The sequence below is a fragment of the Mercenaria mercenaria genome, chromosome 4 (assembly GCF_021730395.1).
Source record: "Mercenaria mercenaria strain notata chromosome 4, MADL_Memer_1, whole genome shotgun sequence".
Taxonomy (NCBI): Eukaryota; Metazoa; Mollusca; class Bivalvia; order Venerida; family Veneridae; genus Mercenaria; species Mercenaria mercenaria.
Genome location: NC_069364.1, coordinates 85,549,728 through 85,573,299, shown reverse-complemented (window position 1 = coordinate 85,573,299; position 23,572 = coordinate 85,549,728). Strand labels below are relative to the sequence as shown.

Here is a 23,572-nt window from a genome sequence, read left to right as displayed (position 1 = left end):
CTTTCACATTTTTGAAGGTACAGGCTTCAGATTTGGACCACCTGCATAGATTTGTGTTCTGAAGTGCAATTTGACCCTTGATTTTGACCTAGTGACCTACTTACACATTTCTCAAGCTAAGCCTTCAAATTTGGACCACTTGCATAGTTTTGTGTACCAAATTAAACTTTGACCTTAAGATTGATCTAGTGACCTTCTTTCACATTTCTCAAACTACAGCTTTCGAATTTGGACCACATGCACAGTGTTGTGTACGGAAATGAAATTTGACCTTGAGCTAGTCAGTAAGTCTTGAAATTTGGAACACTCCAAAATGGCACATTGGTGGGCGCCAAGATCACTCTGTGATCTCTTGTTTTTGTTTATTCTTACTTCTTGTCTTTTAAATGAAACAAGACTTTGGAATGTAAAAAAACAGACTCCTTTCAATTTAACTTAGCATGCTGTAGATTAATCCTTATGTTAAAAGCATCTCTAATGAATTACAATAGGGACTGCAGCCTTAAGTGGTCTTAGTTAATCTGTTAAAAGTTTGTGATCTTATTGGCTAATTGAAATTTTTAAAAAGTTGAAAATCATGTTAATATTTAAAGTGTCTTTGAAACTATGCATACAGTCAGATAAATGATTAACTAATTTTACTAAATAATATATAATAATAATAGAATGGAACAATGGAACAAATAAGTAAAATTTTATTGTTGATAACTTTTCTTGAAATACTTTAATGACTAATTGTTTAACTGTTTGAACATGAAACAAAGAGTAATGAGTAATATACGTGATGAATACTCAACAGGCATGACTCAGGTCACTTTGCCCTAGGAATATATAGATATAAATATAATGGCATATCAGAAATACAAATGTACATGCATATCATCATACAGTCATGTAATTTAAGTAACATTTTAAAAACTTTTAAAGTAAATAATACTGAGAACACTGACATAAAATCAGTTCAAGATAAAATAATAATTCAAAAAATTATTAAGTATAATATTTTTCTGTTGAATGTGAAGGACTGTTTCAGGAAGATTTTGTTGTTGCAAAGTTGGAAATTAGACAAAAGATTTCTCACAGACATTATAAAATGAAGGCTATTTTGTAACTTTTACTCAAGTTCAAAAACCTGTGCAATGAAAGAGTGTCGTATGTTTGTCCTAAGGTCAGTTTTAAGACAAAATCTAAAAATTGTATTTAATACAACCTGCCCAAAATCTGTATTTGAGCCATGCCATGAGAAAACCAACATAGTAGGTTTGCGACCAGCATGGATCCAGACAAGCCTGCGCATCCGCGCAGTCTGGTCAGGCTCCATGCTGTTCGCTTTTAAAGCCTATTGGAATTGGAGAAACTGCTAGCGAACAGCATGGATCCTGACCAGACTGCGTGGATGCGCAGGCTGGTCTGGATCCTTGCTGGTCGCAAACCCATTATGTTGGTTTTCTCATGGCACGGCTCATTTAACATTCAAATATGGCTCAGACTGATACATTTTAATGTGAAACAGTAAGAGCAAAAGTATGTCAGCACAAACATTTTAGGCTTTGGAAATTAAGATGGTTTTCTTTAGAAATCTTAAAAATCTGGAAAAATGGAAAACTTTCAAAGGTAAAGATACTGTTCCATGAGTTTCCATAGTTGCGAGTTATTTTTTAGTTCACCTGAGCACAAAGTGCTCAAGGTGAGCTTTTGTGATGGCCCTGTGTCCGGCGTAGTCAGTCGTCCGGCGTCGTCAACAGTTTGACTGTTAACACTCTAGAGGTCACAATTTTAGCCCAATCTTAATGAAACTTGGTCAGAATGTTACCCTCAATAAAATCTTGGACAAGTTCGATATTGGGTCATCTGGGGTCAAAAACTAGGTCACTAGGTCAAATCAAAGGAAAAGCTTGTTAACACTCTAGAGGTCACAATTTTGGCCCAGTCTTAATGAAACTTTGTCAGAATGTTACCCTCAGTAAAATCTTGGACGAATTTGATATTGGGTCATCTGGGGTCAAAAACTACGTCACAAGGTCAAATCAAAGGAAAAGCTTGTTAACACTGTAGAGGTCACAATTTTGGCCCAGTCTAAATGAAACTTTGCCAGAATGTTACCCTCAATAAAATCTTGGACAAATTTGATATTGGGTCATCTGGGGTCAAAAACCAGGTCACCAGGTCAAATCATAGGAAAAGCTTGTTAACACTCTAGATGTCACAATTTTGGCCCAGTCTTAATGAAACTTGGTCAGAATGTTACTCTCAGTAAAATCTTGGACTAGTTTGATATTGGGTCATCTGGGTTAAAAAATAGGTCATCTGGGTTAAAAAACTAGGTCACCAGGTCAAATCAAAGGAAAAGCTTGTTTACACTCTAGAGGTCACATTTATGACTGTATCTTCATGAACCTTGGTCAGAATGTTAATCTTGATGGTCTCAAGGTCCAATTTGAATCTGGGTCATCTCGGATCAAAAACTAGGTCACCAGGTCAAATCAAAGGAAAAGCTTGTTAACACTCTAGAGGTCACAATTTTGGCCCAATCTTAATGAAACTTTGTTTGAATGTTACTCTCAATAAAATCTCGGATGTGTATGATATCGGATCATCTGAGGTTAAAAACTAGGTCACGAGGTCAAATCAAAGGAAAAGCTTGTTAACACTGTAGAGGTCACAATTTTGGCCCAGTCTAAATGAAACTTTGTCAGAATGTTACCCTGAATAAAATCTTGGACAAATTTGATATTGGGTCATCTGGGGTCAAAAACCAGGTCACCAGGTCAAATCATAGGAAAAGCTTGTTAACACTCTAGATGTCACAATTTTGGCCCAGTCTTAATGAAACTTGGTCAAAATGTTACTCTCAGTAAAATCTTGGACTAGTTTGATATTGGGTCATCTGGGTTAAAAAATAGGTCATCTGGGTTAAAAAACTAGGTCACCAGGTCAAATCAAAGGAAAAGCTTGTTTACACTCTAGAGGTAACATTTATGACTGTATCTTCATGAACCTTGGTCAGAATGTTAATCTTGATGGTCTCAAGGTCCAATTTGAATCTGGGTCATCTCGGATCAAAAACTAGGTCACCAGGTCAAATCAAAGGAAAAGCTTGTTAACACTCTAGAGGTCACAGTTTTGGCCCAATCTTAATGAAACTTTGTTTGAATGTTACTCTCAATAAAATCTCGGACGTGTATGATATCGGATCATCTGAGGTTAAAAACTAGGTCACGAGGTCAAATCAAAGGAAAAGCTTGTTAACACTGTAGAGGTCACAATTTTGGCCCAGTCTAAATGAAACTTTGTCAGAATGTTACCCTGAATAAAATCTTGGACAAATTTGATATTGGGTCATCTGGGGTCAAAAACCAGGTCACCAGGTCAAATCATAGGAAAAGCTTGTTAACACTCTAGATGTCACAATTTTGGCCCAGTCTTAATGAAACTTGGTCAAAATGTTACTCTCAGTAAAATCTTGGACTAGTTTGATATTGGGTCATCTGGGTTAAAAAATAGGTCATCTGGGTTAAAAAACTAGGTCACCAGGTCAAATCAAAGGAAAAGCTTGTTTACACTCTAGAGGTAACATTTATGACTGTATCTTCATGAACCTTGGTCAGAATGTTAATCTTGATGGTCTCAAGGTCCAATTTGAATCTGGGTCATCTCGGATCAAAAACTAGGTCACCAGGTCAAATCAAAGGAAAAGCTTGTTAACACTCTAGAGGTCACAGTTTTGGCCCAATCTTAATGAAACTTTGTTTGAATGTTACTCTCAATAAAATCTCGGACGTGTATGATATCGGATCATCTGAGGTTAAAAACTAGGTCACGAGGTCAAATCAAAGGAAAAGCTTGTTAACACACTAGAGGTCACAATTTTGGCCCAGTCTTAATGAAACTTGGTCAGAATGTTACCCTCAATAAAATCTTGAACAAGTTTGATATTGGATCATCTGGGATCAAAAACTAGGTCAGCAGCTCAGATTAAAGGAAAAGCTTGTTAACACTCTTGAGGCCACATTTATGACTATATCTTCATGAATCTTGCTCAGAATGTTAATCTTGATGGTCTCAAGGTCCAGAATGAATCTGGGTGATGCAGTATCAAAAACTAGGTCACCAGGTCAAATTAAAGGAAAAGCTAGTAAACACTGTAGAGGCCACTTTTATGACCTTATCTTAATGAAACTTGGTCAGAATGTTGACCTTGATGATCTATAGGTCAAGTTTAAATCTGGGTCAGGTGGGTTCAAAAACTAGGTCATTAGGTCAAATCAAAGGAAAAGCTTGAGGCCACATTTATGACTGTATATTCATGAAACTTAGTCAGAATGTTAATCTTGATGATCTTTAGATCAAGTTTGAATCTGGGTCATGTGGGGTAAAAAAACTAGGTAACCAGGTCATATCAAGGGAAATGCTAGTTAACACTTTAGAGGCCACATTTATGACCATATCTGAATGAAACTTTGTCAGAATGTTAATCTTGATGATCTTTAGGTCAATAGGTCAGGTGAGCGATACAAGGCCTTCATGGCCCTCTTGTTATTATGTTACATGAACAAAACTTGATTGTTGTTTTATTTGCCATTGTTTTGCATAGATCTGTTTTCAAAGATCTGCTAAAATGTTTCAGAAAATGTAGCGTTTGTTGGTTTAAGTTTAAAGTTTGTTCTGTTTTGTGAATGAGTTATTTGTTGTCATTTTGAAGAAGGATTTTTCCACTTTTGTTTTGTACATTTCCAATTAACTCACTTATCAGCAGACATAAAAGGGGCATGCTGCAAGATTTATGACAAATTTTTCTAAATTTAAAAGTACTTCATCTGCAGTCTACGTAAAGAAAGTTGATAATAAAAGATTCTGTGAATTTAATAAAGTATTTAGTTAAACAAACACTTGCATGGTCTGTGAATTATAAAGATTGTAAAGCATCCCATATGATGTAAAATAGGAGTTTAGCTGTTCTTGTATGATACTCACAAAATACTTGCATATAGAAGGATTTATAGATTTTTGATATTTTTAAAGTTTAATATTTTTTATATTAAATGAGCATCTGGAGGCATTCCCCTTTTAAAAAAGCTTAAAGAATTGAGCTTAGAAGTTGTGCAGCATAATTGAGCCATGCCATGAGAAAACCAACATAATGGGTTTGCGACCAGCATGGCTCCAGACCAGCCTGCGCATCCACACAGTCTGGTCAGGATCCATGCTGTTCGCTTTCAAAGCCTGTTGTAATTAGAGAAACTATTAGTGAACAGCATGGATCCTGACCAGACAGTGCGAATGCGCAGGTTGGTCTGGATCCATGCTGGTCGCAAACCCACTATGTTGGTTTTCTCATGACGCGGCTCATATATGTTTTACTATAGTACCATAACTTGTCATTAACAAAGTGTAAGTTAAACTAACATACATATTTAAGCTTAAGGTTAACAAAGCTTAAAATTTATTTAAATCAAGCAAGCCTGAGGGTTGATGGAATATTGCAGGTTGGTGTCACATGAAAATTAATATAGTAGTGTTTAATAAGGAGATACATCTGCTGATTGCACTATGGAATTCTAACCTGCAACTGTTCACACCTTCATTTACTGCACCAACACTTTCTTTCTTATAATAAGAAAATAATATGAAGGTATAGTCTTGAGTATTTATGCTTTACAGGTCTTATTTCTTATTTTACAGAAACAAAGGCAATGGAGAAGGCAATTGTACGCTATTCATATGCTGCGGAAAACGAGGATGAACTCACTCTGAATGAAGGGGAGATAATCAATATTCTTGATAAGGAATTAGAAGATAGCGGTTGGTGGAAGGGGGAACTTAGTGGCAGAGTTGGTGTCTTTCCTGATAACTTTGTGGAAATTATAAAAGAAGAGGTATGACATGCTTTTTACTTATTTCTTTCTCTGTATTACATGTAATTTTAAAGTTTTATTTTACTTCTTTCTAAAATCATTTGTGTGATCTGGTTTGTTAATCTTTACTTATAACAAGATGTTTACACTGGAGTGGTTGAAGACAACTTTCCGTAATTCTTATATATTGGATCGGAGTTTTATAGAAATCATAAACATAATTTTGAGGCAAGTTTTATACTCATTTAATGTAGCCTACAGAAAAAGAATTACCTTGATGTAAAACAAAATTTGCAATATTTGAAGTATTGTCGTATTAGCATGGCTTGGCTTTCAAGTTTCTCGAGGCAGTTCTTTGGCCTGATTTGTTCCTCATATTCTGTACAAATTCAGCTGTAACATGAAATAAAATAAATTATTACATGACTGCTAACATAACATGCCGGTCAGTAGTTTGTGCTGTTGACCGGTCTATAGTCCCATTTGAAGAAGAGGCAGTTATATTGCTTTGTTCATTGCCCATTTGTGAGTTAGTAGTGTGTTTGGTTTCTTCAACTGCTAGAGACTGCTTTGTTTTACATGGGATGTTCGCCTGTGGTCAGTAGATGACCCTTTTGATAGGGGTTTCATTATGGGCTGGAGGACAGGGATTTCCCCTGCCATTGCATTCCCAGCTACTTTTCTTGTAGCAAATAAAATTCTAAATGGGAGGACCTCCTCAACTTTGCAACTTCCACCTTTTACTCTCTGCCTAAAGTTGTGGGTGTTTGTAAGGTGAAAGGTCAAGGTCTTAATGACCTTAAAACAGAAAATGGTGTTCGCTTAATAATAGGGCTGTGGATCGTCAGACAAGTGGCGATCCGATCCAATCCGCGAGTCGGGGCTGATGATTCACAGATTGAACCACGGATCACCAACAACAACTTATAATGATACAAAAATGCAAGCCTGATATTTTTGTACTGTTTTCTTTATGGAATCTAAGCTTTGCAGTTCTCATAGTGCTCAGTTTAATAGTTTCGACCTATGTTTAATGTTTTGCTCATTAATTAAAGTCAGGTTTCGCGGGTGGACTTCTGTAATGTTCGGCCATTCTTGCAGATGAACGATATTACGTCGGTCATTAATAATCACAATATTTAGTAACAGTTCTGCATTTTTTGATAAGAAAATTTTATTTGTTGGACAGAAATTTTATATCTAACTTTTTATTGAATTTAATTACTTAAATGATAAATGTTTATTCACTGTTTTGACAGATTTCATATTAATTTTAGTTCGAAAATGAGACCGATGCTAACTCTACCTAAACCATTTGATTACATCCGGTTTAGAATCTGACAACGCGTAATCGTCTTAGATGTGCAGGAAAATTCATTGAAGACGTATAATGTGGCTTTAATTTAGTTTTATTGATAGAATTTTACAGATTGCATGTATTAATGAAAAAGATCGCGATCCAAAGATCTTGACAATGACGAATATCCGTATTCGAACTTTTGGTCAAACTCGTTGATATCTGAGTACTCGGATACTCGTTACAGCCCTTCCTTAATAACTTGAAGAACCCTTAGGCCTGTCTTAAACTTCATAGGATGATTGCCCATGTTCAATAGATTTTGGGGTTAATAGATCAAAGGTCAAGGTTGCAGACTTGTTACATTTTCAGCTCAACAAAGAACTCTTAGGCCTACAGTCCACAATGGTCTGAGTAGATGACCCGCTTTGTGGTTGGGTCAGTAGGTCAAAGGGCAAGGTCATAATGATTGCAGGACTGAAAATGGGAGTGGAGGCATATGTGTTTAACAAACAGCTATTATTCAATACAAGTATGCTGGGCTTAAGTCAGAAGTAGAGAAATAACTTTGAAATTTATTTCTGTCATGTAGTAAAACATAAAAGTGACTTATTTGTCAGTAGTCAGAATGTTAGCCTTGGCCCTTGGGAAAATAGTTTGACCAGCAGGCCATTCATTAGTTTATAATATTGCATGTTACACCTGATATTCTAATTTGCAATGTGGTGCAGTTTGCTTGCTGTGTTTTGTGTTGTTAACAAATGAACAGTATTTCATAAGCTTAGCAGTCTTATGAAAAAACATAACATAGACATATCTTTAGATAAAATATTTTGTGATATTGTGTCTTGTTTGTTCAACTGTTGACTGAGGAAAATTTTGTTAATCCCACGCCACGAGTGGTGGGGGGTTATAGGAATGGTCTCCGTCCTTCCGTAACAATTGTGTCCGCTCCATATAACTTAAACCCTTTGAAGGATTTTCATGAAATTTGGTCAAATGATCACCTCTTTAAGATGATGTGCAGAACTCATGAGTCAGCTGTGTCAACTCAAGGTCAAGGTCACAACTCAAGGTCAAAAGTTTGAGCCTACAATTTTATGTCCACTCTGTATCTCCGAAACCCCTTGAAGGATTTTCATGAATCTTGGGTCAAATGATCACCCCATCAAGACGATGTGCAGAAATCACGAGTCTGCCATATCAGATCAAGGTCAAGGTTACAACTCAAGGTTAAAGGTTTGAGCCTTCCATTTTGTGTCTGCTCTGTATCTTCTAAACTTCTTGAAGGATTTTCATGAAACTTGGGTCAAATGATCACCTCATCAAGACGATGTGCAGAACTCATGAGTCAGCCATGTTGGCTAAAGGTCAAGGTCACAACTCGGGGTCAAAGGTTTGAGCCTTCCATTTTGTATCCGCTCTGTATCTCCTAAACCCCTTGAAAGACTTTTAATATGACTTGGCTGTAATATTCCCCTTATCAAGACAATGTGAGTTACTTAACAATGTCAAGGCTTTCACCCAATACCATCAACCCTTTCACTATCCATAACAGCGGCAGAGGATATAGCTGTCTTTCAGACTGCCTTGTTTTCACACTGACATTCCTTTTGTTTTGTTATACATCAGTTTATGCTCACAATGTTTTTACAAAGTCTTTCTTGTGATATTTCTTAGCGTCAAAGATTAAGCCAGTTTCAGGTATAACAACAGTGTATCAAAGTAAAGCTAGCTAAAATTTAACATGCTATGAAAGTATAATCATATATCAAGTGTTTTATATTAATATGCTGGGCACTGGACATATTACCAGTTGAAATATTAGCATTGGTTTGGTGACATATTATTCTTGCTGTATAAGGTATTACACTATGCTCATAGGTAGGGAATCACTTTAAAGTAATGGTTCAGTATTGACTCTCAGCCATTTCTGTGTGATTACCTATTCTCATTGGGCAATTAGGCATTCTCGTAGTAGCACAACAAGCTCATGGTTTTCCTTAATAAGGCCGGAGAATGCCGAAATTGGATACAGAGAATATGTATTTTGTGAGATGTCATTACGGGTTCATTACCTAAGAGAGGGAATTCATGGGAGTACAGGGTTAAACATTGAGGGACCTCCGTGGTTGGGTGGTTGTTATCACTAACACCAAAACACTTGCGCCTCACTGCTCTGGGTTTGAAACCTCAAGTACGGTGTCCACTTCTTCCATGTGAGAAAGTCGTGTTAGTGCTGCCCAGGTGGCCACCTATTTCTGAAATAGTATCTGGGTTCTGGTTTCTTCTTCTACCTCAAAAAGTCACCATATGACCAAAACTTGTGTCAGTGTAGCATCAAACAAAACAAAGCAAACAAGAGAAAAATGAAGGCAGTTTAATTAAACAAGAATGTGAATTAATGAAGCTACCCCATTTTGTTCTAATTTTGCTTATTTAAAGACCTATAGATTTATTTATTGTTATAAGTATGTGTTCAGATTGAGTTGCCAGGAATTAAGTCTTTAATAATTTTATGTGTTTAGGTTTTTAACATTAACCCTTTACCACACAGAGCAGAAGCCAAAGTAACCTCCTTTACATAACACTGATAAGTGATAATCAATAATCAATAATTGGTATATGGCTGATAAGCATGACTGTCTTACCTGAACAGAGGTGTTGGCATTATTTTGTGATTACACACACTTATGTTAAAAATATCATTATTTTAATATTTTCTGTAAGTTTGACATTATTTTTGTCAATATAAAGTTTATAGCAATTTAAATTCTCTTTCCGATGATACAAAATTCATTGTAGTTTCTGTTTGAGTTTCGAAGATATAAAGTGTTAAAGTAAGGGAAATATATTTTTAGGCGTAAAATTCTGTTTTGGATTACTTTCACATTGAAATTCATATACAATTTCATTTTGATGTTTGAAAGTTTGATTTATAGTTAATAGACTCATCTTCCGAATTGGAATCGGTAAGTATTTATATAAAAAAACAACAACCATCAAACTGAATAACACTACATAAATAACGGATCGTAAAATTTCTGAAAGTGCAAAAAGATCGCTGACATCGAGACTCGTAACTGACTAGAGTATTCTTGTGCTAAAATTTAAAATATTTTTAGATAATATTACGTAATATTTTGCTGATCAAACGTCGGTACATCACGGGTGACTTCCGCTGCAATTAACTCTTGGGGTGTCATAAAATATTTGGAAGTCGGGGTCCTCCTGTTTTGATTAACACTTCCCATTATGTAAGGTCATAAATTCCAAGCCATTGTATACACAAACTGTTGTTTAGGGGAAATCCGCATGTATCACGCGTGACCTTCATGACCTAACACATTTAAAAATACTTGGATGTTAAATGGTTGTTATTTTTAGAAAGAGGAAAGTCCTGCGAACCGGCCAGTTGCAGGTAGTTTTCACAGTAATTTTCCATGACGTAGCGTCGTGCACATGTAGGAAAAAACCCCGGTGTCTATTTTTGCAAAGTACTCGATAAATTTAAATAGTAACCACATGATATTTTACGCAAATATTGATGACGAAATCCCATATTTTACGTTAGTAAACATCCGGAATTCTTTTCTTTAGGAAAAGAATGAAAATAAAGCGATTGATTATGAGATACGGGGATAGACGTTTCTGTTCAAATGGCCGATACTCGATAATATACGTTTCTATCGGGTAATCGATAGACACGGGTCAATACGTTTCTGTTTGGTAATCGATAGATACAGTGATAAACGTATCGATGTGGGAAAGGGTTAAATATGGAAGTATTTAGCTTTTTTTTTTAAGAAATTTGTTTTGAAAACCACCTTTGGTAAATATACCAGATATGATGTGATAACAGCTTTGAATTGCAACTATTAAGAAATAGAATGAAGGGAAAAGAATTTTGGTATGCTTGTAGTCAGTGTAAAATAGCTTTTTAATAAGACATCAATGTCTTAGAAAATTCACTTTCAAGTTTTAGAGTGTTAAGAATTTGATAAATTGGTAAGAAAAAATCAGTGTTATCAGATGCCCTGAAATTGTATGTTGACTGTATGGTGATGGAAATGTGTTATCAGAGGTACATACTCTTGTTGCTACTTATGCGTGTCTTATATCAGATATGTGTGGCCTTTTAATTGTCTGGGAAGTAGGCAACATACACACAAAAATCACAGTAATTTTTTTTGTGTATATAATGTTTAAAGTTGGAATAAAAAGTATTTTAATCTAAGTTCTTACAATTTTGGTTATTTCTGGCTTTAGTCACTACCATTTTCGAGATCCTTGCATAAAAATTGTTGTTGTTTTTTCTTTTTTTGGTGTTTTAAATGTTTATGATTTAACAACTAACTCTTAATATTGAAAACTAACACTTCAGTTTACCAATTATGCTTATTTTCAGCCAAACAAAGGCCCACGACCCTTGATCACACCTGCTCCACAAGTATGTGTAATGTTTATTTCCCTTTATATGTTGTCCTATTTAGAAACATGTTTGGTCTTCACATATCAGCAAGCAGTACCATTTCAAAAACAGAATGTTTAAAAACACTATTCTTAGAAAATTTTTGATGGTTTATTTACGTTCATATGAAACAAGATTGCATTTTCGAGATACACTTAAATCGGCAACTGAAAGAGTTTATTGCATACATAATAGAGGACCGCCTTGGTAGCCTAGTGGTAGAGCGTCTGCTTCAAGTGCGGGAGGTCGTGGGTTCGATCCCCGGCCGTGTCATACCAAAGACGTAAAAAAAATGGTACTAGCAGCTTCCTCGCTTGGCGCTCAGCATTAAGGGGATAGTGCTAGGACTGGTCAGCCCGGTGTCAGTATAATGTGACTGGGTGGGGTATCATGCCACGTGTCTACGGCGTGATATTCAAGTGAGGCAGCACTATAAAGTTTGGCATTGTGCTCACTGCTACAAGTAGACCCCGTCGTTTATATGACTGAAAAATAGTTGAAAAAGATGGTAAACCCAAACACACACACACTTAATAGAGGAAATTTTACTGTCCTCCACTACTGCATCAGTTTTTAGTACATTTTAGTATGCATAGTTACTCAAGGTCCAGTTGCCCATTTTATTTTTAGCTTATCTGTTTGAAGAATAGGTAGAGCTATTGGACTCACCCATGCGTCCATGCCGGCTTCCCAAATTTGGTTCAGATTTTGTATGTAAGCTGATATCTCTGTAACCAGAGATTGTTACTATAAATAACTTATATTGTAACTTTTTTATAATTGACCGTATGGAAAAACCAAGACCACAACCGTCATAGATAATACTTTCAAATTTTAGGTGTATTTTAATGTTTCTGTACCTGGTAAGGAGTTTTTTGTGGAATAGATTTTCTTGTGGAATTACTTCCCTTTGTTGCTACTATAAATAGCTTATTCTTGGAACTTTTTAACCTGGTTGTTAGAATTTATTATGTCATTGGGCTTACTGTCCATCAAATTTATATAGAATATGTTTTACTGTAACATTTACATGACAGACGTATATTGTGATATTCTGGCACACTTGTTCGACTTTCATATTCATTCAACTGACAAGGCTGTTGAATAGTCGAGTGTTGCTTTCCTCCCACAGCTCTTGTTTTATACCCAATTTCTCATTGATTCCATGTATATATCACTAGGCCATACACTATATAGTGCTTTGCAGTCTTCAGTCAAGACAGAAACAAGGTTTCCTTCATCTTTCATTCATAGTTTCAATTCCTGGAATCTCTATTTTGGTTCTGAAACAAACAGTTATTCCGTATCAGTATTTTCAGTAAAGGTCCCCTGCATCTCTCCCCCACCCCTAAAAAGTTTCCAAAATTTTAGACAGCAATCTTTTCTATTAAGCCATTATGTACATGTTTCATTTTAGCCAGCTTTTAACATTTGGAGGATCTTCAATATGCAAGTTTGTCATGTGGGATAACATATGAATTATGTATCTTGTCTATTATACTGGGTGACTCCCCCTCTTATTTAAAAGGGAAGACAGCATTGTTTTAATATTTAGCCCAGTTCTGCTAGGATTTTATGAATCATTTAAGGAGTTGAAAGAATTTTCAAAATCAGCTTAAAAATGAGAAAGTTCAGAACAGTTTTATTATGATGTGAAAATGGGAGCCATTCTGTTTCCATGGCAACATCAAACTGGATTTCTTTATTTGTGTGAAATAATTTTTATAATTTTTCCTGACTATAATAAAAGAAATTATTGTCTCTGTGATAGCCAATTTCTTAAATTTCAAAGTGCCATATCTTTGTAATACTGGTATGATTTTAAAAATTCTTTTAGCTTTATGAAAGGCTTGAGGATGGCTTTCATGTAAATTAGCTTAGTGTTTGGCATTCCTTGCCCTAGACGCAACATCCAGGAGACTGCCTGCTTTAGTTTGGTGTAAACATTCTGTTAAATTGAATATATAAGAGAAACTCAGATACAGCATTAAATTTTCTACATTGGATCCACTTTTCAAAAATCAGGATTAGACCTGGCATTCTTAGTAAAGTTTGGGCTTTTGTGAATACAGAAAATTGTAATTTATAAGGAATTCAATAGATTTATGAGGAGTACCTTATATGGTAAACCCCTTTTGAACTCCACATTTTTTTCTAAACTCCAACCCCGCTACTTATAAAAAATCAATTTAGTTATGTCATAAGTGAATGTCTGACTTTCAGCATCATTTTGGGGAGAAAATCTGTTAATTAAAATTTATCAGATGTTTGATTTATAGCCATTTTCAGTTACAAAATTAAAAGGAATTTTTAAAGGCAGAGAATTGTGTACCTAAATAAACTCGCCATTTGGCAAAATGCAACAGTCCCAGACATTCATTCTTTGGTATAAGGTATGCATTTTTGAGATAAAAGGTAGAATGCAAGATTAGTGTACTTGTTTCTGGGAGATGTGGAGGAATCAGAGTTGCCCATCTTGGTTGGATCATTGTCTTTCATGAGTAGTTGTATCTAGATTAATACTCATTATTTTGGTCAAAATATTTTATTTATTCATAACACATAAATGATCATTAAGAACATCTTCGGCTTTGAAAACTTCTGTTGCCTATATCCTTATGCATTAGTTGTAATCTTATCTTTTTCAGTGTGTAAGCTTAGATTATTTAAACCTTTTATCAACTATATATCCCATTCTTCCTCTGCACCACTTGTGTTTAATATCTTAGAAGCTTTTATTGAAGCAAACACTGAAGTTGATGTTTTGAAAACTCACACAAGTCGTAAGCATTAATCTGCAAATAAGAGATGCATGTGCAATAAGTCTGACTTGCATTTTACAAAAAGTAAGCCAATTTATTTGTCAAAGCTGTGTATGCAACTTTATGCTTTTATAAAACAGGTACCATTATCAATTTTAATCTGCTTTCAGAAGTTTATAGTATGTCATTATATATACAGTATTCAACTTGTGCATTGTGTGTTTGCTTTTCTGCATGTTTATATGTGTATTAAACATGAACCATGTGCTGGCATTATTAAAGGATGTTAATTAGTAACAATTTATTTGTATTGCAGCCCAAACCTAAGAAGCCACCTCCACCGACACAAGCCCCGGTGTCCAAAACAGCCCCAAAACTTCCAGAAAAAGCCCCAGCGGTTACAGAACATTCCAAACCAGAACCAGTTAAAGGTATGTCACTCTTCCACTTACATAAGACAAAAACACTTAGTCAGTATACACAGAAGGCTTAAATTTATAATAAATGCAAAGCCACTTTTTCCACAGCTTTTATTTTTCTAAGTCAGTATATATCAACTTAATGTAGATGTTACAGTTTCATGTCTTATTAAACAAGATTTCATATAAAATGATGACTTAGAGTTCATTGCATCAATTCTGTGGAGAGGTTTTACAGTCAAACCTGGGTTAAATAGCCAGTCGAGAGAGCAACTTAATTTGACTGCCTATTGCAGGTGACCTATTAAAACAAGTTAAAAATAGAACAAAAAGTCAATTTAGGAAGTGGCTGGTTAAGGTAGTTCTGCATGTTTGATAAACCGGAAGTGATGGCGCAACGTCATTTATCCGGAAGACGTAAGATAAAGCCTGGATTCGGCGTACGGAAATGAAAGTCAGTTTATGAATTAATCGAAACCTGTGAGTAAATTTATTACAGTGGCACTGTTGCTATATTTCTAAAGTCAAAATATGATATTAAAACTTATTATATACCTATATAAATTCTGCAAAAAATCGGCTTCTATTTCACAATTAAATATGAACAGACAGACACAAATTCCGTATTGTACCTTCCGTATTGTATGCTGCCGGACTATTTTCATTAATATGCATGACCTGACACATTTCTATAAATAGCGCACAAAAAAACTTAACAAAGTTCAATTTAATATCGATAAACATTGAAAATTTCGTTCAAGAACAAAACAAGAATCAAAATGGTAAAGGTATATAATAAAAGGGTCATTGTAACAGTAGCTAGATCTGGGACTTTGTATTCGGCTCTCGTGGATTTTGCAAGGTCGGATCACACTCGGCGCTTGCGCGCCTCGTGAGATCCGATCTGGCAAAATCCACTCGAGCCGAATACTGCATCCCAGATCTAGCTACTGTTATAATAACCCTATTATATGACACGTAAAAAAATCAAGATAACATCTTAAAATTAGTGTGAGAAGTCCGGTTCACTTTAATCATGGTCAAATATCTCAAAACAAGCACACGACCCTATACATTTTATTTCACCAAATTATAGGCAATGTGTTTATTTACAACAGGGAATTTTCATCAAAATCTACATTGTAGAAAAAATGCTATTCGCGAAAATGATATGAAAGTTATTATTTTCCCATAGACTCCCATTATGAAATATTGTGTAAGGTCCAAATGTTTTAAATCAGTCTAGCAAAAAATCAGGCACACGATCTTTTTTATTTGCTGAATTTTCTAGGTATATTCTGAAGTTTTGAAAAATCAGAGTTTAATCAAATTCTACATTGTAGAAAAAATTTCGATCCAGATGTGCAGAACTACCTTAATACAGGTGGCTGCAAAGGCAGGTTCAACTGTATATAAATTTTTTATATCACTCTAACAACACTTTAATCAGGTTTGACTTATTGTCCCAGTGTGACTTACTGAATATACTGTCCACTGGGGAATCCCAGAATTTAGATATTCTTGAAATACTCCTGTTGTTTAAACCACAGAAAACAACCACATAAGATTTTGACTCGACCTGTAATATGAGTTGGTCCAAGACAGGCCTCCGTGGTCATGTAGTTAAAATTGCTGACTTCAAATCTCTGGCCTCTGACAGATGTTGGTTCGGAACATTGGTTGGAGTGTAGAATTCTTTGTGAGGAAGTTGTCCATCTTGCTTACAGAAAGCATGTAGTTCTAATGAGAACTGTGGTCTTTGTTCTGTAGCAAAATCTGGAAAAGTTGCCATCAGAATTAACAATGATAACAACCTGATTTCTGACTTATTCCCATCTTGAGTTTATTGCTACTGTAAAGTCAGAATTTTTCACAAAGGCTTTATTTTTCCTATTTTCACAAACTGTTCTTATTTGTGAAAAGTATCCTGATTTTACAGTATTGGTTAAAATTGTAAGTTAAATTATAAAATCTTGTCAGACTTACACTGCTCTTATATCCTGTACATTTAATGAATTGTGTGTTATCCTCTTTGTGCAGAAGACAAAACAGCCAGCCAGCAGCCAGCTATACCCGCAAAGAAACCTGTACACCCACCCCCACCTCTCACAAAGAAACCTGTTAAACCTGTAGATATTGTCAGCAAAGAGGAAAAGAAAGAAGAATCAAAAACAGGTAGCAATATTTGCATAATTATGCCAAACTACTTTTAGTATGCCTCCCACATGTGATGGGGGAGGCATACTGATTTAGTGCTGTCTGTCTGTATGTCACAAAGTTTGTCCACACAACTCTTCTGACACCATTGGAGGGCTTTACACCAAACTTTACAAGAATTATCATTGCCGTAGCTAGTTGTGCATATCTGGCATTTTTTGGTTTGATGATTTTCAGGGGAGTTATGGCCCTCGATTTCCATACCTCGTTTTTATTTCGATGTAAATGCGATGTGAAACCAAAATTTGTAGTCCTGTTTGGCGCCATATAACCTATACTGTGTTGATGTGCCGTAAAACCCAAATAAATAAATAAATAAATCCTCAAATTTTATGATGTTTTTGTCACCTCTCTTATATTATTGGGTGGATTTCCACCAAACCTTACAGTAGTGATCATTGCCAAGCCTCATTGTGCATATTGCTGGCAGTTACTGTAAAAGCAGAAATTTTCGCATGGGTTTCATTTTCGCTATATTCGTGATGTCCCTCACACTGCAAATCAAGCAAATCTCATCATTATACAAACCTTCCCGAAAATATTAAATGGAAACAGCCATATTTACAAAAATTACGTTTTGATCACTTCTCTTATATTATCAGGCAGACTTCCATCAAACCTTACAGGAGTGAGTATTCCTAGATATACTTATCGAGTTATGGCCCTTGATTTGTTATATTTTACCTTGTCTAGGCAACTGCTCAGATCCTACCAGGATAAATTAAACCAAACTTCACTAAAGTGATAATTGCCAAGCCTAGTTGTACATATCATGGGCATGTCCTGCTTTTATGTTTTTCAGCAGATTTACGACCCTGATTTCATAAAATTTTATGATATGTTAGCCTGTTCTTTGATGTAATAGGGCAGATTTCCACCAATCTCAAGAAGTGATCATTGCCAAGTCTTATTACACATATTATCAGCATGTTCCAGTTCAGTGATTTTTAGGGGAGTTATGACCCTTTATTAATTATTCAAATTTTATAATATTTTGACAACTTCTCATACACCAATTGGCTATTTTCACCAAACCATACAGGACTTGTCAATGCCAAGTCTAGTTATAAATATCATCAACATGTTCCGGTTCAGTGATATTTAGCAGTGTTATGGCCCTTGATTTGTCATATTTTACAGTGTTTACACAACTTGCTGTATACAATTAGACAGAATTTCACCAAACCTCACAAGTGATTAGTGTGAAACATAGTTGTGCTTAATATCATCATGTTCAGATTAAATGATTTTCAGCTTAGTCATGATCCTTTATTTTTCAATGTCTTTGATCTGTGCTACTACTCTTTTTCCATTGGAGTTTCACCAAACTTCACAGGAGTTACCACTACCAAGCCTAGTTGTGAACATTGATGTAATGTTATGGTTCAGTGATTTTCCCTGGTGCTATGGCCCTGTTATGGCCGTTATTTTGTGATATTTTACATTTTCTGTGTGGTAAGTGGTGGGAGACCTATGTTCTGCATGAAATGTTCTTCATGAAAAACAATCTCTAGTTTACTGTGGAATAATTTAATTTCATGTTACCTTTGCTATTGTTAATTTCTGTCAAGTTTAATTTGTTTTTCAAGAAACTGACAATAGTTTAAAAATAATTATTGTTTCAGAAACAGCTCATGCGTTTGAAGCAGTGGAATCAGGATCTGACAAACTAACGCACCTTACTGCTTCCCGGCCGCGAGGACCAGCAAAAAGACCACCCTCTCAAGTATTCATCCTAAATGTTAGGAAATATTTTTCTATTTTCACCAAGTTGGAGCTCACCTAATACCAGCAATATTCACTGGTTTGATGTTGTAACACAAGTCAGAATTCTATAAATTAGAAGATATTTCCTTCTGAATTAGTATTTTGGCAAACTTAGTGCTGAAATTGGTTATGTATTTCAAGCTTTGAAAAGTTCTGATACCTATATTTTAAGTGTTTTCTGACATTAAAATTTAACAATAACTGCGTTTTGGATTAAACCATTGAATAAACATAATAAAAGAAATTATATCTGTGAAGATTCAAAACAATGCACAAATCATTTAATGTGCTTAATTTCTTTGTCTTAATTGCAACTAATTAACACCGGAAATGTGTTTCCTAAATAAAGGCTTGACCATACATTGCAGATTAAAAATTGAATATAAGCTATAAACAAGATGTATATTTAAATTGCTTTATGTCGTCTCAATATGTATATAAAGTATATGTCTTGTTTACATGTATATATATTTTATTATTATTATGTGGTGGGGTTGGGGGAGGGCTATGGCAACACCTTTAGTGAAACACACGTGTGCAAAGTAAAATTTTGGTTCTTGAATTTAAATGCTTGGTTCCTTGGAATACAAGATCTATACCAAATTTAGCTGTATTTTATAGAATTCTGACTGACTTAGTTTTAGTTATGTCTAATTTCATGTTTTTAGTTTACTTGATGTTTCTTTTTAAATTCTGTCCAATATATTTATTAGTGCTGCTTTTCTAGAAAAACAATACAGCTTATTTATATTTTTTGTTAATTGGGCCATCTAATCTTTGAAATGAAGCAATTTCTGTATCTAGAGCTCCTGTTGTTGAAAATATTCTTGTATGATATTTTTTGACATAATGGATTTTATGAACTAATCCAGTGACTCATATAATTGATTCAAATAATAAATTAAAATATTGAATGTAGTGATTGAATTGTGAAATTAGGTTGTTAAATGAGATACCAAATTCTCAGAAAAAGTAAGATATTTTTAAAAAAATATATCTTAAGATCTGCAGAACAAGGGCATTGAAAAAGCTGTGATATAAAGTATTTTAATGAACATTTCCCAATTTGATTCCAAAAATATATGTTTTAGCACTTATATAATTATGCACTCTAACAAATTGCACACTTCAAACATGTTTGCCTACCTTAAAATCTGTAGTAAAAAAGCAACCTACATAAATACTGTATAGTTACACAGAAGATAAAACTGAATTATTTTCAAGAAATGTTTGCCAAGACTGATGTGAGGACAGTTCTGGGTATTGTCTTAGATCAGTTTTAACCCCTTTAGCTACTAAAAGGAAAATTGAAGTGTATGAGAAGGGGGGATGTAGCAGACATCTTAAGATCATGCAGTCTGTCACAGAAATTTAGTTGTGGGATTCTAATGTAACTTCATACCTATGGCATGTAGATGTACATAAGGATTTTTTTCAAGGTTGGCAATTGCAGAAATATGGACCTTTATTTCTACTGACAAAGTTGTATTGGGATGAGAGCGAGGTGTGGGGGGGAGGGGGGTAGATTTTAACCAATTGTAGTGACGGCTATAGTTTATATTTGCAGAGTGTCTTTTAATTTCAAATTTTTCTAAGTGGCAGACTTTTCTAGTGATACATTCACATTTCATATACCTATACTAACAAGTTATGCCAACTAACAGTCATAATAGCTGTGTGCTTCAAAAATATCCCTGCATATAGAAATATATTGAGCATTATTCAGATAAGATAACTTTCCTTTATTTAGAATCTGCGATGTATAGACAGTAGAGAAATTCAGTTTGTTTGAACCCTTTAGATATTTGACTTTGTAACCTGGCATGATACCTAAAATCAAACATACAAGTATTAAGTTTTGATATACATTTCCTAATAATAATAAATGTTTAAATAAAAAAGCATGTAGGGTCAGATAATGAAGATCATAAACACATTGCATGCAGTACTAACTGTTGTCAAGAGTAACAGCCTGTGTAAGATTAATTTCATTCCATATTTTCAGCAATTTTATTATTATAATTTGCGCTACCTTTAATAGGTTTGGATTCAGGAGCGATTGTTGTAGTCATCTTTACTTCAGTGATAGGCATTGACCGGGTAAATGCCTTTAGTTCAATTCCCCACTGCAGAATCTTGAAAAATTGAGGTTTGTAAACTGAAAGAATTATGGTGCAATTTCCAAATATAGTTGTTTAAATATAGGTTTATAATCCGGAAACTGATCATATTCCGACAGAAACATAAAAGATATGGTCTTTTTAAAGCAAACTACCATTATTTTTATGCTCCCGAAGGGAGACATATTAGTTTTCAACTGTCCGTCCGTTCATTCGTCACAACGTTAACTTTTTGCATGAAGGCCGATGTTAACTTTTGCAAGAAGGCACTTTACTCGCGAACCACTGCACCCAGGACCTTCAAACTTCACATGCTGATAGTACTTATTGAGTTCACGACCCCTACTGACATTTGGGTCACCAGGTCAAAGGTCAAGGTCACAGTGGCCAATGTTAACTTTTTGCATGAAGGCACTTTACTCGCGAACCACTGCACCCAGGAGACCTTCAAACTTCACGTGCTGATAGTACTTACTGAGTACACGACCCCTACTGAATTTGGGGTCACCAGGTCAAAGGTCAAGGTCACAGTGGCCAATGTTAACTTTTTGCATGAAGGCACTTAACCTGCGAACCACTGCACCCAGGACCTTTAAACTTCACATGCTGATAGTACTTATTGAGTACACAACCCTTACTGACTTTGGGGTCACCAGGTCAAAGGTCAAGGTCACAGTGGCCAATGTTAACTTTTTGCATGAAGGCACTTTACTCGCGAACCACTGCACCCAGGACCTTCAAACTTCACGTGCTGATAGTACTTACTGAGTACAGGACCCCTACTGAATTTGGGGTCACCAGGTCAAAGGTCAAGGACACAGGGGCCAATGTTAACTTTTTGCATGAAGGCACTTAACCTGCGAACCACTGCACCCAGGACCTTTAAACTTCACATGCTGATAGTACTTATTGAGTACACAACCTTACTGACTTTGGGTTCACCAGGTCAAAGGTCAAGGTACAGGGCCAATGTTAACTTTTTGCATGAAGGACTTTACTCGCGACACTGCATCCAGGACCTTCAAATTACATGCTGTGTTCTTATTGAATACACGACCCTATGACTTTGGGTCACCAGGTCAAAGGTCACAGGTGGCCAATGTAACTTTTTGCATGAAGGCACTTTACTCGCGAACCACTGCAGCAGGACCTACAGATTCACATGCTGATAGTATTATTGAGTCACAATTCTAGTGTACTTTGGGTCACCAGTCAAAGGTCACAGGTCAAGGGCCAAGGCGCTGCGGGGGCATTTGTCACCATTAATGACAGCTCTTGTTAGTTTGAAGATATGTTAAAGTTGGTTCCCAGTTGGTATTCAAAAAATCAAATGTAAGGTTTTTGTCTTAACAACTTGTATTGCAAGATCTCTTGCAAGACGTTACAACTTGCTGTTTCTGTTTGTGACAAAACAATATATTGCCATTAAATGAGAGTTACCAAATGGATCAGCTTGAATAAAAAATAGAAACAAAATTGTATGGTATTAAACATTTTGGAAAATATTGTATAATCTCCTCAGTTTACAAAATGTCCTTCATAGTCTTACACTGCTGCCAAGAAACTGTAAGTGGTTTTTGAATGTGCAGGGAAGAGGGTTATATTTGATTACACAGGTTGTTGCACATGCTATGTTTATATTGTGTTGTTTGAATGTAAGTGTTGTATACTGTATTTGTTTGCAGCCCAAGACAGCCGACACACCAATAAAGGTATTGGTCGCACTGCTACACCCTTCTGCTGCTCATATGACAATGAACTTTTTATGGCAGAAATTCCAGTCTGGATTTTTTTCTTGTTTTGTTCTAAAAATAGACAGATTCTATGATCTATCTTCCCATTTTTCTTACAGTTTTTCTTTGCATTCTTGATATTTTTCTTTTAGGAAATAAAGAAGTGAGCAAGTCTAGCTCACCTATGTGTTTTTAGTTAAAACAAGCTGAAACATGAAATGAATAAAACATAATCTTTAAGTAATTTATCTAACCATTTTGAATAAATACTTTTGGATGTCTTTTTTAGCTCATCTGATTTTTTGAAAAAAAATGATGAGTTATTGTCATCACTTGAGCGGTTGTCGGCGTCGGCGTCGGCGTTGCCTGGTTAAGTTTTATGTTAGGCAGCTTTCTCCTAAACTATCAAGCTATTGCTTTGAAACTTGAATACTTGTTCACCATCAAAGCTGACCCTGTATTTGCAAGAAACATAACTCCATCTGCTTTTGCAAGGATTTTTGGCCCCTTTTGTACTTAGGAAAAATATCAGATTTGCTTGTTAAGTTTTATGTTTAGGTCAACTTTTCTCCTAAACTTCAAACTATTGCTTTGAAACTTGGAATACTTGTTCACCATCAAAGCAGACCCTGTAACAATCAAGAAACATAAACTCCATCTTGCTTTTTGCAAGATTTATTGCCCTTTGAACTTAGAAAATCATGTTTTCTTGGTTAAGTTTTATGTTTAGGTCAGCTTTTATCCAAACTATCAAAAGCTATTGCTTTAAAAATTGCAACACTTGTTACACATCATAAGTTGACCCTGTACAGCAAGAACTAACTCGTCTGCTTATTGCAGATTTATGGCCCTTTGGATTAGGTAAATATCCGATTTTCTTGGTTAAGTTTTTGTTTAGGTCAACTTTTTCTTAAACTATCAAAGTATTGCT

General features: G+C 35.3%; 1 protein-coding gene across 8 annotated transcripts in view; it reads left to right on the top strand.

The window, feature by feature from the left end:
- Positions 1 to 23,572, top strand: part of LOC123552352 (SH3 domain-containing kinase-binding protein 1-like) — a 92,801-nt gene that overhangs the window by 53,239 nt on the left and 15,990 nt on the right. For 2 of the 8 annotated variants that reach the window (XM_053541864.1, XM_053541862.1), the window contains 7 exons: positions 5,683 to 5,876; positions 8,833 to 8,856; positions 11,561 to 11,602; positions 14,702 to 14,816; positions 16,845 to 16,979; positions 18,647 to 18,762; positions 22,594 to 22,620. In XM_053541864.1, the coding sequence (XP_053397839.1) occupies positions 5,683 to 5,876; positions 8,833 to 8,856; positions 11,561 to 11,602; positions 14,702 to 14,816; positions 16,845 to 16,979; positions 18,647 to 18,762; positions 22,594 to 22,620 (653 nt within the window). The remainder of the gene's footprint in view (positions 1 to 5,682; positions 5,877 to 8,832; positions 8,857 to 11,560; positions 11,603 to 14,701; positions 14,817 to 16,844; positions 16,980 to 18,646; positions 18,763 to 22,593; positions 22,621 to 23,572) is intronic. The other 6 variants (XM_053541863.1, XM_053541865.1, XM_053541868.1 and 3 more) reach the window with 6 other exon arrangements.